At 51.9% G+C, this 19739-nt stretch overlaps 1 protein-coding gene across 1 annotated transcript in view; it reads left to right on the forward strand.

Annotated features, from left to right (window-relative positions):
* The first annotated feature begins 1133 nt into the window (after positions 1-1133).
* ADRA1D (adrenoceptor alpha 1D) overlaps positions 1134-19739 on the forward strand; it is a 33015-nt gene continuing 14409 nt past the window's right edge. Inside the window, exon 1 of the mRNA XM_064275817.1 lies at positions 1134-2238. Coding sequence (XP_064131887.1) covers positions 1134-2238 — 1105 coding nt within the window. The remainder of the gene's footprint in view (positions 2239-19739) is intronic.

Consider the following 19739-nt stretch of genomic DNA (forward strand, 5'->3'; position numbering starts at 1 on the left):
GCCTTTCCCCACCCGCCAGCACCTAACCGCCCCCCTCCCCAAGAAGACCACTTGTCTGGGTGCTGCAGCGGAAAGGTTTATTCTGACATCCGGCGTGGAGTGAAGCAACAGTGCAGACGTTGGCGGCTGCAGGCCGATGTGTCATAAGCAGAGTTTCGAAGGCTATAACCGTAAAGTCTCTGGTTCCTGCGTCCATCATACCTAGGGTCAGCCCAGCTCGGGCGTCTGATTCCTTCCGAGGCTCTCTCCACACCACCGCACTGGGCAGAGACGTTTGGGACCCTCCCCTGGCTGGCAGCCTGAGGGGAGGAGGTGCCGCAGATCATCCAGGCAGCCCCAGGAGGCGACCCGCCAAGGCACTGCGCGCTCCTGTCCGCAGTCCGCAGATCCCGGGCGCTTGCTGCTCTCTGGCGGCCGGAGCTGGGAGCCCGGGGACCCGGGAGTCGTGCCTTCTCCGCTCCGCGCCCCCAAGGGCACCAACGAGTGACCGAGAGGCCGGAGAGAGGGCGGGAGGAAGCGGGACGCAGCTGAGGGAAGGGGGGAGGGGTCACGGAGAGGCAAGGGAGGGAGAGAGGAGGGGGCGCGAGAGAAGAGGACTGGCGGGCGCACCCGCGGAGAGGCAGGGGCGGCTACACCGGCCCCGAGCGCGCGCTAGCGCCGCGGCCCATCCGGACCCCGGCACGGCTGCTCGGCCGGCGCGCAGAGCCCCTTCTCCCGGGAGCGCAGCGTCCCCTCCCTCGGCGCCGGCCGCCCCCTCCTCCCTGCAGGCGCTGCCCCTCCTCCGTCCTGCCCCCCGCGCCCAGTTGGAAGCGCCGCAGTGGCTGCCGCCTGCACCGCCCGGCCCGGAGCCGCTGCTCTGCCCACTCGCCTGGGCGCGCTCGGAGAGCCGCGCGAGTCGCCGGCCCGGCTTCTGGGTCCGATTCTGCGGCTGGCCTTGGGGAGCCCGGTCGCCGTCCCGGCCGGCCCCGCTCCGCTCGGAGCAGCCGCGCCCGGCGTCCCAGGAACTTGGACCGGTCCCCGACGGAGCCGGCGCGTGCCGCTGGATCGGAGCCCTGCGGCTATGCTCGGTGCCTCCCTCCCTGGCAGCAGCACGCCCAGCCCCCGGGCCTGGCCTCCGACGGCCGCGCGTTGAGATGACTTTCCGCGATCTCCTGAGCGTCAGTTTCGAGGGACCTCGCCCGGACAGCGGCTCCGGGGCTGCCGGCTCAGGTGCCGGCTCGGGCAGCGCGGGCGGCTCGGCCGCCTCGGAGGGCCCGGCGGTGGGGGGCGTGCCGGGGGTCGCGGGCGGCGGCGGCGGCGTGGTGGGCGCGGGCGGCAGCGAGGACAATGGCAGCTCCGCCGGGGAGCCTGGGGGTGCGAACGGCGAGGTGAACAGCACGGCGGCCGTCGGGGGGCTCGTGGTGAGCGCGCAGGGCTTGGGCGTGGGTGTCTTTCTGGCCGCGTTCATCCTCACCGCTGTGGCGGGCAACCTGCTTGTCATCCTCTCGGTGGCCTGCAACCGCCACCTGCAGACAGTCACTAACTACTTCATCGTCAACCTGGCCGTGGCCGACCTGCTGCTGAGCACCACGGTGCTGCCTTTCTCTGCCACCATGGAGGTCCTGGGCTTCTGGGCCTTCGGCCGCGCCTTCTGCGACGTGTGGGCCGCGGTGGACGTACTGTGCTGCACCGCTTCCATCCTCAGCCTCTGCACCATCTCGGTGGACCGGTACGTGGGCGTGCGCCACTCGCTCAAGTACCCGGCCATCATGACGGAGCGCAAGGCGGCCGCCATCCTGGCGCTGCTTTGGGTCGTAGCCCTCGTGGTGTCCGTGGGGCCGCTGCTTGGCTGGAAGGAGCCCGTGCCCACAGATGAGCGCTTCTGCGGCATCACGGAGGAGGCGGGCTACGCCGTCTTCTCCTCCGTGTGCTCCTTCTACCTGCCCATGGCCGTCATCGTGGTCATGTACTGCCGCGTGTACGTGGTCGCGCGCAGCACCACGCGGAGCCTCGAGGCGGGCATCAAGCTCGAGCGGGGCAAGGCCTCGGACGTGGTGCTGCGTATCCACTGTCGCGGTGCGGGCACAGGTACCGACCGGGCGCACGGGACGCGGAGCGCCAAGGGCCACAACTTCCGCAGCTCCTTCTCTGTGCGCCTGCTCAAGTTCTCCCGCGAGAAGAAGGCGGCCAAGACCCTGGCCATCGTTGTGGGAGTCTTCGTGCTCTGCTGGTTCCCCTTCTTCTTCGTCCTTCCTCTTGGTGAGTGACCCCTTACCCACCAGCCCCTCCTCTCCCTCCCTTGAGACTGTGGCTTTGTCCTCCTCACTCTCCTCCCCCGACTTGGGTGACCTCGACTCTCCACCTTAACATAGAAGGTTGATTTAGTAGCTTCCCTGAAGCAGGGGTGCGTGCACCACTGTGTAGACAGAGGGTGAGAGGCTCTTCACGCTTGTGAGTTTTCTTTCGCAGGCTTTTTACTTTCCTGGCCTTCCCTGCCTCGTTGCTGTTACAAGCCCTGGGCGTGTTTTACCCTCCCGGCCCCTCTAAATATCAAAAAAAAAAAAAAAAAATCAAAGGTCCGTGGAAATCTGTGGATTCTGCCCATAGTATGTGGTCAGTGTGTGTGTGCTCACCTGCATACATGCAAACCCTGCCCAGATACAAATGGCAGAGCCCGAGACAGGAGCAGAGAGTGGGCAGACTCTCTATTCACCAAGCCCTTGCCAACCATCATGTACATCCGCAGACACCAGAAGCCACCTGCTTTCCCCCAGCACACATTCGGTTTGGAAGCTGGCCTCATTCCTCCACCCTCCCCAGCTGGTGTTTGTGAATGCCCTTGGATCTTACTTCCGAAATCTCTTGGAGATGGGGGCCGGTGAGGATGAGAAGGAAAAGAATGGGGGTGGTTTATCACATGGGAAGTTAATGTTGCGAATTGTCATTTCTTTTATTGGTCGAATCCTTTAGCTCCACTGAGGAACTTTCCTCTTTCTTCCACGAGCTGCCCTGCAGTCCTGGGAGTCAGGCAGGGGCTTCCACCACCCCTGGAGGCCCCTCATGTGGGTCTTAAATCTGGGCCAGCACAGTGAGGAGAAGGGGAAAACAGCATCACTGGAGACACGTTTGCATCTCCAGGGTCGCTTCACCCATGGCTGCAACCTCAGCCAGCCCAAGCCGGGGCCTCCCTGCGCCCCACAGGCCCCACACTGCGTGGCTGCAGCTGCGTCAGGAAGGGGAGAGTGGCCTTGCTTCTGCTCCCCTGCAGGCCCTCTCCACACAGCAGCCAGAGTGGCCTTTATACATTATAAATTAGATTCTGTCACTCCCTCACTGAAACCCCTCAATGCCTTCCCACTGCCCTGGAAACAAAATCCAAACTCTCTACTGTGGCCTATGAGATGGTGACCTTTAAATTTATTGTTCAAACCAAAATAGGGCACTAGGAATCTTTGTGCCGGGACCACAGGCATGAACCAGGACTGTGCAGGCAAACCCAAACAAGTGGTCGGAAGGCGCTAAGTGTGGCTGCCCCCTCTCTGCCCTCATGGCTTCGCTGCCCTCCCTCTTGCTCACTGCACCCTCCATTCCCGCTAATTCTCATTAGGTCCCTGGCCTGTGGCCAGCTCGTGCCTGTCTCCGGACCTTTGCACTTGCTCTCCGCTCTGTCTGGACTGCCCTCCCCAGCTTTCTCCTGGCTAAGTCCCCATCCGTGAGGTCTTGGCTTAAATGTCCCCTCCTCAGAGAGGCCTTCCCAGACCCTTCGGTCTCAGCTGTGTCCTTCTCCATATTCTCTTTGAGGTAGAATGTACTTTTTCCTTCATTGGATCAATAGTTGTAATTACATCTGTGTGTGTTGATTGGTTTGGTGTCTGACTACTCCCATAGACCCCAAAGTTCTGTGAGGGCAGGGCTGTGGTATCACAGAATCACTGAATTCATAGTTCCCAGCATGGTGCTTACTACACTTAGCAGCGAGGACCACAGGATCTGGCACCAAACAGCCTGGGTTCAAATCCCAACTCTGACCCTTACTAGCTGTGTGACTTTGGGCAAGTCTCTTAACCTCTCTGTGCCTCTGTTTCCTCATCATTAAAATAGGGATGGTGGTGATGATAATGATACCTACCTATAGGGCTGTTGTAAGAATTCAGTGAGTCGTTAATATTGTTAGATGCCATCAAGTAGGCCCCCAACTCGTGGCCACCATATGCACAACAAAAGAAGACACTGCCCAGTCCTGTGCCTGCGCCGTCCCCATGATCAGTTACGGATTGGACTGTTGTGATCCATAGGGTTTTCATTAGCTGAGGTTCAGTAGTAGGTCACCAGGTCTTTCTGTTCTGTCTTAGTCTGGAAGCTCTGCTTAACTTATAGCAACATGCAAGCCCCCACTGACAGAGGGGTGGTAGCTGCATTGGTCAGGAATCAAACTTGTGTTTCCTGCATGGAAGGGGAAAATTCTACCACTAAGCTACCAATGCCCCCATTCAATGAGTTACTGTGTGTGAATATAACTGTGGCACCTGGCGAGTGCAGCGTGATCTGCTTCTTTCGTTGTAGATGCTCAATACAGAGTAAGGCATGATAATCACCGACTGGGAAATACCAGCTGACACAGGCAGGAGGAGGGGCGGCAGGGACAGCCGCTAAGCAATGCATGTGAGGGGGCAATTGGGCATGAAGGAGGAAGTTCGTTTTCCCCCTCTTTGGAAACCCGCCCCAACCAGGATTTAGCACAGCCGTAGCACAGCTTCCTCCCCCCAGTCTCTGCACTGGCCCCGCCCAGCTGTGGCTGGGTCCAGACTCCCTCCTTCTCACCCCTGCCCCTTGGCACACTGGTCGCCTGTGGGAAATAATCAACCCATGTATAGAACGCCGCCTTCCTTTTTTTTTGTAACTTCTCCTCAACATTCTAGCTACAGAATAATGCACTGATAAACCACACCAAACCCAGTGCCATCGAGTCGTTTCTGACTCATAGTGACCCTATAGGACAGAGTAGAACTGCCCCATAGGGTTTCCAAGGCTGTAAATCTTTACAGAAGCAGACTGCCACATCTTGCTCCCATGGAGTGGCTGGTGGGTTTGAACTGCTGGCCTCTCAGTTAGCAGCCAAACACTTAACCACTGCGCCACCAGGGCGTCTTAATGCTCAGATAAGGAGAAGCTACTGTACCAAGCACCCATGTCCCTGTAATCACCCGCACTGAACAGATGTTCACATTTTGCCATATTTGCCCCAGTTCCCTTTCTCTCTCTGGTTTCAAAGAAATAGCACACAGCCATAGCTAAATTCTCTCTTCTGTCCCTTCCTCTTTCTCTCCCTCCCTCCCCAAAGGTATGTCTGGTGTTTATCACCTACATACCTGTGTTCATACTGTCATTACCACAAATGTCTGTCTCCAAAACAGTGTGTACTATTGTTTTGTGTGCCCTTAGCACTATATCAATGGCCCCACACTTTACATGTCACCTGCAGTTTGCCTTTCCTCCTCCCCCCAACATTATGTCACTGAGATTGCTCCCTGCTGGTTTATTGTAGCAGCAGCATAGTATTCCATTTAAGACTGTCTCACAGTGTGTGGATCCAGCCTCTGGCTGAGAGTAGGTTTTTCCAGTTTTTCTCTTACAAATAAATTTAAAAAAAAAATTTATTTTATTTTATTATTATTATTTTTTTTATACCTGCATAATGCTCCCAGTGTTGGAGGTCCAGATCATGTCCTCCTCTTCCTGGAGTTCATCCCTCAATCCCATGGCCCTTTGGCCCTTGCTGGCACACCCTGCTTTCTCGATCCCTCCATCTCTGATGCTGCTCACACCTGGCACGGGGCCTCCGAGGGTGGTCTCCGTGTTTCCTCCTTCCTGCTGGGCTGTGCTGTGCCAGGTCTCCCAGGGCATCTCATGGATCCCGGAGCAGAATGCAGGGACGCGGATGGAGCTGAACTGAATTATCATCTGACAATTATGAGCAAGCAGGACAGAGACCAAGCAAGGAAACAGAATATTCTGATCTGCCGTATGGTGGCTTGGAGGGCAGGAGCAGCAGAGAAGATGGGAGGGCAGGGCCTGCTGTCAGGAGGGAGCAGGAGCCCGGGGCCCTGACACTCCAGCACTGGGCCCAGGCCGGGGAGGAGGGAAGTCCCCTTGAAAGAACAGAGAGCGTTCTGAGTGGCAACTTCTGGGACGAGGTGGGGGGGACCTGAAATCCAGGACATGCCAAGTGTGTGGTGGGGATCTTAGAAACTTGAGTGAGGGGTCAAGGCTGGGGTGGTTGTAGGAGCAGGGGCGTGGGTACAGTCTTGCAGAAAGAGAGTGAAGGGAGAAGAGAGGGACTGAAGATGGAGCCCTGGGTGGAGGGGGGCACCCACTTTGAAGGAACTAGAAGGAGGCAGAGGAGGAAGCAGCCAGGAGCAAGATAGCTACTCAGGTGGCACCTCCCTGGTTACCACCAAGAGCACCAGAGACAGGGACTGTGTGCCAGTGAGGGCCAAAGGCCATGGGAATGAAGGCACCCAGCAGGGCCACAACCTGAGTTTGTCTGAGCTGACCGCTGAGGGCGGTCCTCACCCATGCCACCACACACAGAGCCAGATGGAAGGCAACGTCCCCAACTGCAGCAGTGACACAGCTGGTGAGCAGCCCCAGCCACCCAGAGCGCACAGAGAGCCCTGGAAAGGGGTCCAGAGTCCCTGAGGGCCATTGCTGTATACACACGTGGAATGTTGTGGGTCAGGCCAGAGAGGAGCAGAGAGAGACAGCACCATACTCAGGGTGTCCTGATACATGGGAGCCTCTGGAGGCTCAAGACACTAGCTGAGAAAGATGAAGAGACAGCCCCTAAAATCCTGAGGAGCCAGGAGAGGGACTGCAGATCATTCCCCAAACCTCAGGCTGGCCCCCTCTCCCGGAAAGAGCAACTGCAGAGCAGATGCCCCCACCCCAGGGCAGACAGAGGGTTTGCTCCATGCAAACCTGAGACATCGCACGGCCCACCCCATGATTCCAGGCAGCAAGGCCAAGGGCAGCTCTAGCTGGCAGCACCTGGAGAGCCGCTGGTGCCAGAGCTGCACATGGAGGCGGGAAGCACCCCTCACCCTCCCCCCGCAAAAGAGGGAGTACACTCTCCTCACATTCCATCTGGTGCCCAGAGAAGCCATCTTCTCCGTGTGGAGAGTGCCCTCATAGCCTGGTTTGCTCCCACAGCCCTGGGTTTTGCCTTTTGGCCCATTGTGATTACTAATAGTCACCCATTACACCCTCAAGGAGTCGCTGGTTGGTGCAGTTAACACACTTGGCTGCTAACCTAAAGGTTGGCAGTTTGAGTCCACCCAGAAGGTCCTTGGAAGATAGGTCTGGTAACTTACTTCCGAAAACTCAGACACTGAAACTCTGTGGAGCACAGTTCTACTCTGACACACATGGGGTTGCCATGAGTCAGAATCAACTCCATGGCAACTGGTTTGATTTGGTTTGGTTCACTCTCAAGGGTGTTCCAGTTCCGGCCAAGTATATGGCCACTAGGCCTTTGGGGCCTGTGGAGAGGGCTCCTGGCAGCTTTTCCCATGACAGATACATACCCCCTGGCGCAGCACCAGGTGCCATGGAAACTCACGAGAAATTATGTACATGGTCCCTCCTCACAGGATTCTTCAGCCTGAATGTCCGAAGAGCCCAGACTTACAGAGTGTCTGGGGAGGGGCAGTGGTTAGAGCCTGGTGCCTGCAGGCCTTCATGAGGAACCCTTGAGAAGGGGCTTGGCACAGGGTGGGCTGCGTCAGTGGGAGGAATGGGCCGGCTGCTAATGCACCTGATTAAAGCCTTCTGCCCAGGTATGCTTAGTGCTAGGGCCCCATCCCCCTCCTCCAGAGATCTGGGCCAATTGTTTGGTACAGAAGTGCAGGTCACTCTCCCTGCGGGCCAGAGGAGGACAGCCGTGACTGGGGAGAACCTGCCCCAGGCAAGCACCCATTTGTGGAAGAGCTTTCTTTCCCAGGTGCCTCTAGAGGCCATGCCTCTCCTGGGTGTGTTAATGTCACCCACTGGGTCTGGCCTTGGCCTACCTGGCAAGTGCTCCCAAGCCATGCCCAGGAATGAGATGTCCACTGAGACCTGCATGCACACACATGTGCACACACACACACACGACAGCCCCACCCTGTCACTCCAGGCAGACCCCCAGCTTGCACTCCCAGCTCTGTGTCCTTGGGCAGGGCACTGAGCCTCACCAGCCTCTGAATGTGGTCGTCAAAGCAGCCTCAGAAGCTCAGAGCCAAGGGCGCCTCCCAAATATGCCTCCAAGCTCAGGAGCTGTCCAGAGGCTCTGAGATCAGAAGTCCCAGGACAGTCCAGCCAACATCCCAGTCCCACCTTCAGTCGTCTGTGGGCCATGCCTGGGCCTCTCTCTCCTACTGTAAGTCTGTGCCTCCCCGACCACACCCAGATTTAGTTAGGTGTACCCCATGTTTCCCAAATACGTACTTTTGTCACAATGCATTGTCATTATCAGTATTCTTCTACTCAGTATGGTGCGTGAGGGCAGAGGAAACAGTACATATGTAGGCACAGAAGACTGGCTGTATTTGGGGGGCACCTTGTGGTTTGGGAGACCTGGAATGTGGAGTGTATGAGAAGAAGGTCAAGAGATGAGGCAAGATGCCATCAACAGGAGAGTGGTAGATAAAGTGTGGTGAGTTCATGGACTGAAATACTATACAGCAAGGAAAAATGACTAATTACTGTCACACACAACAACATGGATGAAATTCACAGACATTATATTGGGCAAAAAAAGCCAGATCCAAACTTAAAAGCTTACATACCATGTGATGCAATGTATGTGAAGTTCAAAGACAGGCAAAACGAATTAATGGCGATAAAAATCAGAGTAGTGGTGACCCAGGTGTGTGTGTGTGTGTGTGTGTGTGTGTGTGTTAGGAATGGCAAAGAGTGAAAGGAAGCCTCTGAAGAGCTGGAAATGTTCTACATCTTGATCTGGGTCGTGATTTATAAACTTTACTGTCAGCATCCTATGCCTTAAATAGAAAGATCAAGAAGGTGAAAGAAGGCAGAAGAGAGGCTGTGAGCAGATGCTGAGGAATTGGTGTCCAGATTGGAACACACGTTTTGGCAGTCTGGTGTGAAGGGTGGATTTCGGATGTGCATCTGACAATTGGCCAAGTAATGGCCACATCTCCATGGGCTCTGCAGATACAGGGGGAGAGGATGGGGTGCTTGTGGCAAGTCCTTAATAATGACATCACTGCCCACTGTCCCCCGGAAGAACAGGCTGGGATTACGCCTCCTATCTATGCCTTTGTGGCACCTGGCACAGTGCCTGGCACATAGTAAGTGCGCGGTGAATGTGTGCAGAGAGGGAAAGTGGCTGACTCTATGGCCTCTCTACATCCTGCCATCCCAAGGGTCTGGGTGGCACAGCACAGCCCTCTATTAAAGCTGACCATCCTTGGTAGTAATGGGTTAGGGGTGGCCCTCCATTTATGAGACCTCATTTTTTTTTTTAACTTTAAGCATAACCACTAACATTTATTAAGTGGTTACTATGAATAAGCATTGAGCTAGCTTGTGGTTTTGGTTTTGTTTTTGTTTGTTTTCATATTTTTATCATGAAAAGTTTTGAACACAGACATAAGTAGACAGAACCATAAGATGAACCCCCATGTACCTGTGACCCAGCTTCAACAATTATCAACCCAAGGCTGGTCTGGGATCACCCCAACCCCCACACACTTTCCCAGCAATGAGGATGATTTTGGAGCAAATCCCATTTCATCTTTAAATTCTCCAATACATATTTCTAGAAGATAAGAACTCTTTTCAAACATAACTACTACAATCCATTTTAACACATAAAAATAATTGTTTAATATCATCAAGTATCTGTTGCCAATTGCCTCATAAATTTCTAGTTCATTTGAATCAGAATCCAAAAAGGATGTACACATCGCGTTTGATAGATTTGCCTCCTTGGTTTAATTGATAAGTTTCTCCTCCCCTGCTTTTCCCTTTCAGTTTATTTGCTAAAGAAACCAGATTATTTGTCCCAAAGAGTATTCCACAGCCTGGAGTTTGCATCCGCATAGTGCCATTAACATGTTCCTTTGTTCCCTGTACTTCCTGTCAACTGGCTTGATGAGATGCAGGTTTGGTGTTTGGGGCAAAAATTCTTCTCTTTTGTGGTGTTAGAATAGATCAGGGCGTCAAGTGCTGGCAGCGTGACATTATAAAGTGACCCTTGTAAAGAAAGTGTCCCATCAGCCTTTCACCTGCTGGTTTTAGCAGCCATCGACCATGGCCTGGACCCATTATTTCATTCAGACTTAAGGCGGTGATATTCTACCATTCCTTCTGCATTTATTTGCTGGAACACTAAAAAGAGCCATTTGGTTATTTGTGAAAGGCAGGAGAAATGCTTAGTGTTCCCCTGTTTACTGCCTATATGTTACGCCTTAATTAGAGAGAGATAGAAGGTGGAAGGAGGCAGAAGAGAGGCTTGAGCCACGCTGAGGAATTGGTGTCCAGATTGGAACACACATTTTGGTGACCCAGTGTGAAGGGTGAATTTATCACCCTTCTTTCCAAAGGTGACCAGTGAGGTGTTTTTAGTACCATGATAACGTTGTGATTTTTAGACATCCTTGCTTTTGGAGCTCAGGGGGCCCAGCTTAGACCAGTGGGTGCCCTTTCAAGTTGGCTCCTGAGATCTAGCACAGCCCCAGGAGTTGAGTGTGCCCTGATCTGATGAGATGTTCCAGGCTCAGCTTCTACTTTTCTGGCCCCAGACCTAGAATCATCCATTTCTCCAACAAGCTCTGATCTCTTTTAGTGAAAAACGACAACTTAGAGACCACAATCCCAGGGCCCTCAACTAGTCATTGATACTGATTTGGTCCCTGATTCAGTGGGTACAGCTAGGAAATACTTTTTTTTTTTTTTGTAAAGAGCAATACACCACTGTTATGGATTGAATTGGTCCCCTAAAAATGTGTGTCAACTTGGCTAGGCCATGATTCCCAGTATTGTGTGTTTGTCTACCATTTTGTCATCTGATGTGATTTTCCTATGTGTTGTAAATCCTACCTCTATGGTGTTAATGAGGCAGGATTAGAGGCAGTTATATTAATAAGGCAGGACTCAACCTACAAGATTAGGTTGTATCTTCAGTAAATCTCTTTTGAGATATAAAAGAGAGAAGCAAGCAGAGAGACAGGAGAATCTCATACCACCAAGAAACTAGCACCAGGAGCAGAGCGTGTCCTTTGGCCCTGGGGTCCCTGTGCTGAGAAGCTCCTAAACCGGGGGAAGATTGATGACAAGGACCGTCCCCCAGAGCCGACAGAGAGAGAGCCTTCTCCTGGAGCTGGCACCCTGAATTTGGACTTCTAGCTTACTAGACTGTGAGAGAATAAATTTCTCTTTGTTAAAACCATCCACTTATGGTATTTCTGTTATACCCATTGCCTTCGAGTTGATTCTGACACATAGTGACCCTATGGGACAGAGTAGAACTGCCCCATAGGGTTTCCAAGGAGCGGCTGGTAGATGTGAACTGCCAGCCTTTGGGTTAGCAGCTATAACTCTTAACCACTGCACCACCAGGGCTTCATTTCTGTTATAGGAGCACTAGATACTACAACAGCCATCGACAAGGTGAGCTTCTGTCCTTGGGCACAGATCCCTTCTCCCCTGAGGGCCTGTTCTCTGCCCAACTCTTGCTGATATGTTTTTCTCAACATCTGATGGCCTCTTGATCCCTCCATCTCATTAAACACCTGGATATTGGGGTCACAAGCTTTCTCCCCCATCTCATCCCTACCCTGGTCACCCGGTTTGATTCTACTGTCCTGATGCTCACCATGCTGACACCCTGGCCTTGAGACTACAGTGACTCCACTTTCCTCCCACCTCCCGGTACCACACCATGGCCCATGTACCCACCCCAATCTGCTGTTAGCTGTGGTAGAGTCGACCCCTGACTTACGGTGACCCCATGCACAATAGAACGACCTGCTGCCTGCACCATCCACATGACCGGTTGCAGATCAGACCATTTTGATCCATAGGGTTTTCTTTTTCTTTATTATTTATTTTGTTGTAATTGAGAATATACACAGCAAAACACACACCAATTCAACAGTTTCTACACATTTAATTCAGTGACATTGATTACGTTCTTTGAGTTATGCAACCATTCTTACCCTTCTTTCCTGAGTTGTTCCTCCTCCATTAACATAAACTCACTGCCCCCTAATGTTCCTGTCTGACCTTTCGAGTTGCTATTGTCAATTTGATACCATATAGATAGTTCTTCAAAGAGCATAATGCTCAAGGTAGACATTTTTATTAGTCAAGCCAAATTATTGTTTGGTTGTAAGAAAACTTCAGGAAATATTTTTGGTTTAGGTCAAAAGATCATCTTATGGCAATAGTTTCAGAGGTTCACCCAGCCCCCTTGGCTCCAGGATGTCTCAAATCCATGACAATTTGAAATTCTATTCTGCATTTCCCCCCTTTTGATCAGGATTCTTCTATAGAATCTTTTATCAAAATGTTGAGTAATGACAACCAATATCACAAAATAATTTGTGTCTTAAGTGTTTAATGAGAAACTACTTTGCTCTGTAAACTTCTACCTAAATCACAATAGAAATAACTAAATAAAAATAAAAATGTTCAGTAATGGTAGCTGGGCACCATCCAGCATGCCTGGTTTCATGGCAAAGGAGGCATTTGTTCATGGAGGCATTTAGTCACACATCCTATATCCTCCTCCTATTACTGACTTTCCTTCTTCCTGTGTTGCCCCAGGCAAACAGAGACCAGTTTTTGTGCCTTGGACATAGTGTTTCCGTAGACTAATTCTCGAAAGTATATCACCAGACCTTTCTTGCTAGTCTGTCTTAATCTGAAAACTCTGCTGAAACCTGTCTGCCATAACCACAGTATGACAAACTGACAGATGGGTGGTGTCAATACTATTAGAAACCCCATTTTACAGATGAGAAAACTGAGGCACAGAGATGTTAAGTAACTTGCCCAAAGTCTCCCAGCTCATAAGTGGCCACAGAATCCTTGTTACTTCTTGCCTGGGTCAGAGTCAGGCTGGGGCTAGGGTTAAGAGTCAGTCATCAGCCATGTTTTAATCTCACCCCAAACCCCTCAGCCTCTGCACACATCTCCCAGGCTCAGTTCCATGCTCCCTCTGCCCTAAATCCAGGCCATGAGGGGGTCCTAAGTATTGCCATGGGACATGACCCCTTTCTGCCTAGCCTAATTCTCTCACAGGCCCAGACAGACCTCAAGAGCTCCTGACCCCACCCTTCAAGGAGCAGTCCTGGAGTCACCTCCAGCCCTTCCCAAACCCTGACCCACCCCCGCTTCCTGATTTATATGTCTACCCAAAAGGTATCCTATGCATGGTGGAGGGCTTGCCTTCCCTCACTTTGTGGGTGGTGACCCAGGAGAATGGGGTGCTAGGCCCTGAGAGCAGAGTTAGGGCCCAGTGGGCAATGTCCAGACAGCTCAGTGCTGGGACTCCAGGACAGGTGACCCCTGTGTGGGGCCCTTCTCTCCTATGGCATCAGGGCTGTTCTGCTCAGACCAGTGAACCGTTTGTCAGTGTGGCCCCAGGGCTGAGAGACTTGTGCTTGGATCAAGGGACAGATTGGCTGAGCAAGTGGGCCATTTGACAGGGCTGCAGCCTTGGTCACTCAGGGCCTGGGGTGTGGACATTCCAAGGCCACAGATCAGAAAATAAATGAGCTACGAAGCTACCACAAAGAGGAGAAAGAAGTGGCAGGAAGAGGGAAGGTGGACAGAAAGAGAAGGGAGAAGGTGAAGAAAAGAAGAATTGGAGGGAAATGGTGGGGCCCAAGGCAGGCCTTAGAAGAGGAAAGAGGACACAGAAGAGGCATCTCCATGCATCTCTCTCACCTCGGGCCCCACTAGGCAGCCTCTGTGGCTCTAGGAGCCACCCCTTAACCCCCCATACTGCAAAAGCACGTCCAGAGCCAGACAAGAATTATCAGCCAGAGGGTCCTGAGAGTCCAGAAAGACTTCTGACCTATTCCTTGTCTATCTCTAGCCAGAGGACCTCACTAGTTACCTCACCATGGAAAAGTGGCAGTGAAAGGAATCCGAGACTTGGCTTGGCACAGCTAGCCCCACAGTGCGCTTAGTTCAGCCATCCACGTCCTCACAATCCATCTGAGACCTGTCCCTATCCGGGCCCCAAATGACCAACTCACCTCTTCCTGACAGCCCTCTGTGATTTTTCCTACTTCAAAGTGGCCACTCTTCCCCTTTCCCTGCTCCAGCCTTTCTGACGTCCTGGTTGTCCCTCCAACTTGCCCAGCATTCTGCTGCCTCAGGGCCTTTGCATATGCTCTTCCCTTTGCTTGGAATTCTCTTTCCTCAGATAGATGCATGACTCATCCCTCTACAGGGTCTTCAGGCCTCAACTCAGTTGTCATCTTATTAGAGAAGCTTGTCTGACTACCCTTTAAAATATAGTAAAGAAGTCTGCTAGGGGGTAGAGGTCTCAACCTCTCATGGCAAAGGAGCTGTTGGGTTCCAGGGCCAGAACTGCTGAGAGAGAGAGAGAGGGCCTGGGGCTGGAAGTTCCTTTTCTCCTAGCCCTGCTGGCAGAGGAAACCTGGATCTCAAGGAGGATATGGTATCTTTAACCTCTCTCTATCTTTCTGACCAGTAGGAGTGGCTTACCATGCATAGAAAAGTCAGTAGTGATGGAGGGAACAAGAAGTGGGGGCCTGGGGTACAGCCTGACATTTCACGGTTGGTCGCAAGTTATGAGTAAGTCTGGCTGTGAATCCTGATGCTCTGCCAAAAACAAGTTTCCTCCTGATGATACAAAAAGAGTGCTGTTAATCACGCAATCTGCCCTTTGGCTTCAGAGCTGTTTGTCCTCAGTAAGGCTTGGCCAGCTTACTCAGCTCCAGCCATACTGTTCAGTTCCCTGCTCTACCAGTATCCCAGAAGCTGCTCCTGGGCCTGATCATTGCCGCTGTTTAGGAAGGAGAACTGGTCTGTGATAGCTCAGGCCCCAGACAACCTCTCCCCACCTCAGAGGCTGCCACGGTTTCCTCAATAATATGTAAGCCAGGCTGGCCCAGCGAACATGCCTGACAACACAGGACAGGCCCTGCCTCCTCTGACCAGTGGATATCCTGCCCCTGTGGCCATTATGCTAAACTCCAGCCAAAGGGGGCCAGTATAGGGAATGAGAGAAGCCAGGTAGGACCAGCCAAACAGGCTTGATGGAGGCTCACTACACAAGAGGACAAGGACAAAGAGCAGAGAGAGAAGCAGGCAGAGCTGTGTTTGTGATCATCTACCTGCATCCTTAACTGCCTGTAGTGATTAATGTTGTGTGTCAAGTTGGGGCCGTGATTCTCAGTGGTTTGGCAGTTGTGATGTAGTTTAGCAGTCATATAATGATGTAATCACTTTGATGATGAGGTCTGATATAATGTGATCACCTCCATGATGGGATCTGCTGAAAGAGAGTTTCCTTGGGGGTGTGGCCTGCATCCAATATAGGTGGACTTTCTGGCAAGGCATGTGGGCTTTTGCTCGCTCTGGATCATGCAGCTGGCTCCTGTTCATCAGAATTCCAGTTCTTAGGACTTGAGCTAATAGCTTATTTGCTGACCTTGGGATTCATCAGCCTCTGCAGCCTGTGACCTAGAGGCCTGTTATCCGACCGGCTGATCTTGAGTTCACCATCCCCTGCAGCTATGTGGGTTTTTTGTTTTTTGTTTTGCAGCTATGTGAGTCAGGAGAAGCCTCCAGTCTGACCTACAGACTTGGGACTTTCCAGCCTCTACAACCACATGAGCCATTTGCTTGATACAAATCTCAAGAAAGAGAGAGAGAGAGATGTATATATATATATATATATATATATATACATATATATACATACATATATATATATATGTATATACACACACGTAGACACTCCACTGGTTTTGCTTCCCTAGAGCACTCAGCCTAAGACATTGCCTTTCCTCATAGGCAGGTAAATGCTGCCCCTTCCCCCCACCCACCCCCCTCTTGAATGGAGGGAAATGGGCACAAATGTGCACACTTGTGCTGCTCCGTTCCCAGCAGTGGACAGAAGAGTTTGATGGCAGCTATATTAGTTTCCTGGGTCTGCCATAACAAATACCCAAACTGAGTGGCTTACACAACAGAAATTTATTCTTTCATCGTCCCGGAGGCTAGAAGTCTGAAGTCGAGGTGTTGGCAGAACCACGATCCCTCTGAAGGCTCTAGGGGAGGAAACCTTTCAAGTCTTTTCTAGTTTCTGGCAGCCTCAAGTCTTCCCAGGTGGCAGCATGATTCCAAGTCTCTGCCTCCATCTTCAGATGGCCCTCCCTTCTGCATTTCTGTGTCTTCACATGACATTCTCCTCTGTGTCTCTTCTCTTCTTCTAATAAAAACATCAGTCATGTTGGATTAGGCACCCTACTCCAGTATGACCTCGTGTTAACTAATGACATCTGCAGAGAACCTCTTTCCAGATAAGGTCACTGTGATGGTTTAGGTTGTGTGTCAATTTGGCTGGGCCATGATTCTCAGTGGTTTGGCAGTTATGATGTAATTTGGCAGCTATGTAATGATGTAATCACTTCCATAATGAGATCTGATGTAATGTAATCACCTCCATGATGAGCTCTGCTATGAGCAGCCAATCACTTGAAACGGAATTTCTTTGGGGATGTGGCCTGCATCCAGTATATATGCTTCACTGATTTTGCATCTCTAGAGAACCCAGCCTAAGTCAGTCACATTCACAGTTACCACGGATTAAGATTCCAGCTTATCTTTTTGGAGAGCACAGTTCAACCCATAAGAGCAACCAAGGGCTAATCCCTGGATCAAAGGTTAAGGACCAAGCAAAAGAGCTTGAACAGCCAAGCACTTGACAGTGTCTTGGGTCAGGTTTTCTGGAAGCAGAGCCTAAGTTGAGGTTCTTATACAAGTGATTTATTGTGGGAGGCTCTCTCAAGAAACCTATGAGGGAGTGAGGGAAGCAAGATAGGGAAGGGGAAGGAGCTCAACCAAGGGTGTGGTCTCAGACGAAGTCTGGGCTCAGCCTGACCCTGTGCTGTAAATCAAGACCACCAAACCAAAAACTAAACCCGTTGCCATCAAGTAGAATGGCACCCCAGAATTGTGCCATCTTTCCTATCTTCACACTAGTCTGTCATTGGCTACGCTCTGCCCCCTTGGAGGGGGTGTCATCTCCCCACTTGAAGCAGTTTTCCTTTGACCATGAGCAGTGATGGGCCATTAGCAACCCACATGCAACAGGCGCTAGGGGGTGGAGGCACCACCAGGTCAAGGAGACCTTGGTAGAGTACCAGAAGTGTCTACTTCAAACCTTAAAAGTGACACCTGAACAAAGACTTGAAGGAGGTGAAGGAAGTGACCCAGCAGCTCTCTGAGCCTCTCCCAGGTGTTTGGGATCTGTTTGACACTGTCTCCTGAGACACACCTCCAGCGAGCAGGCCAGCCCAGCCCTTCTGAGTGGTCTCCATGAGCATGGATACACAGAAGCCAAACCCCATTGCACAGGCCCTGCAGGGCACCCTTGTGACCATACAGAAGGCCAACAGAGGCCATGTGACCTGGTGGGGGCAGAATTAAGAGGTGCTCAAGACAACTGCAGGAACCACCACCTTACCAGACCCCCAGTGGAGTGGAGCTACTCATAGAAATGCTCTTGGAGAAGCTGGTGTTAGGCCCAAGTATGAAGAAAGGGAGAGACCCACTGTGGAGAGAGGTAGACAGGCCAGCTGGAGGACAGCTGAGGCTATCATTCTCCTGTGAAGGCCCAGAGGTGGGGTTGGGTATGCTGCTCATGGGGCAGAACAGGAAGGAATAAACCAAGTGATTGTAGCTCCTGACCTCAGGGCACCTGGAAGACCAGGGCAAGTTCTGCTTCTGCCTGTCATGGTTAATACTGTGTGTCAACTTGGCTTGGCCATGACTCTCATTATTATGTAATTATCCTCCATTTTGTGATCTGATGTAAGGGGAGTTTCCTAGGGGTGTGGCCTGCATTCAATATATATGGATGTTCTGGCAAAGCTCACGCACCCTGGATCCTGCATCCAACATGTCATCCTCTGACCTCCAGTTCTTGGGATTCGCCAGCTACCACAATCCCATGAGCCAGCAGCTTTCTGCCTGACCTGCCAATTTTGGGTTCGTCAGCCCCTGCAACTACATGAGTCAGGAAAAGCCTGCAGCCTGATGCCTGACCCACGAATTTGGGACTTGACAGCCTACACAATTGCGTGAGCCATTTCCTTGAAAGAAATCTCTCTGTATGCATATATGCTTCACTGGTCTTGCTCTTCGGGAGAACCCAGCCTAAGACACTATCCTTTCATGATATCATGAGAAGACCAAGAGCATTAGGCCAACCAACTGAGGTTCAGATTCTGACCCTGTCACACCCTCTGGGGGACCCAAGGCAAGTGATTTCACATCTCTGAATCTGTGTGCAGTGGAGATGCCATGAGGATTACACTAGACAGCCAACATAAAGGGCCCAGCTTGAAGCCTACCTAGTAGGTGCTGACCACTCGTATGGCACTAGCTCTCCTTTCCTTGCTCCTCACAATAGAGACCACCTATCCAAATGCCATTTATTCGTTCATTCAGCAAATATTTTGGAGCCCCTGCTCTGGGCTAGGAACTTGTGTTAGAGGCTAGAATAAAAGAAAAATTAACCCCCACCTTCAAGAGACGTACAGGAAGTCCCTGGGTGGCCCAGTTAAGTACTTAGCTACTAGCCGAAAGGTTGGTGATTCAAACCCATCTGGAGGCGCCTCAGAAGAAAGGCCTGGTGATCTGGTTCTGAAAGGTCACGGCCACGAAAACCCTGTGGAGCACAGTTCTACTGTGAAACACTTGGGTTCGCCATGAGTCAGAATCGAGTCAATGGCAACTAGTTTGGTTTTTGGCTTCAAGAGAACTATTAAAGCAGTAAAATAATGTATTAAAGTGCAGACACGTGTAAAAAGGGACACCTGGCTCAGACTTGGTGGGGGAGCCACCTGAGCCAACCCAAAGGAGTAGGTGGGAGGAAGCAGAGGTTCCTTGGGAGCAGGAGGGGCTGAGCAGAAAGGCAGAGGGAGCCCAGCCCAGGTGGAAAGAGCTGCTTGTGGTTGATGTGGCTGAAGTTTGGAGGGAGGCAAGAGGAAGACAGCACTGGGCCCTGGAAGACTGCGTGAAGGAGCTTGGGCTTATTCCTCAGAGCTGCTGGAAGCCACTGATGGTTTTCAGAAAGGAAATGGCAGGAAACAGTTTTAGAGAAAAAGCCTCCCAGTAACTTTGGGAGGAGTGGAGAAGACAGGGGATGAGGCCACAAGGCTGTTGGGGGCTTCTGCAGCCACCTATACAGGGTGAGAGGACAGGCTAAGCAGAGGCTTCAGGAACGAGGTGAAGGGAGCGGCTTGGCTGGGGAGACAGTCGAGCGCACTGGCCATGGTGACAAGTTGGATGTGTGGAATAAAGAAGAGGGACTCATTCAGCAAGTGTTGAGGTCTCCTGGGCGATGGGAATGCAACACCAAGCAAAACAGACACAAGTCCTGCCCGTGGGATTCCACCACAGAGAGAAAGATGGTGGACAAAATGAACAATAACTCAAATACCACAATTGTTGTTAGTTGCCTTCGAGTTGATGCCAACTCATGGCTA

This window comes from Loxodonta africana, chromosome 24, assembly GCF_030014295.1.
Source record: "Loxodonta africana isolate mLoxAfr1 chromosome 24, mLoxAfr1.hap2, whole genome shotgun sequence".
NCBI classification, from domain to species: domain Eukaryota; kingdom Metazoa; phylum Chordata; class Mammalia; order Proboscidea; family Elephantidae; genus Loxodonta; species Loxodonta africana.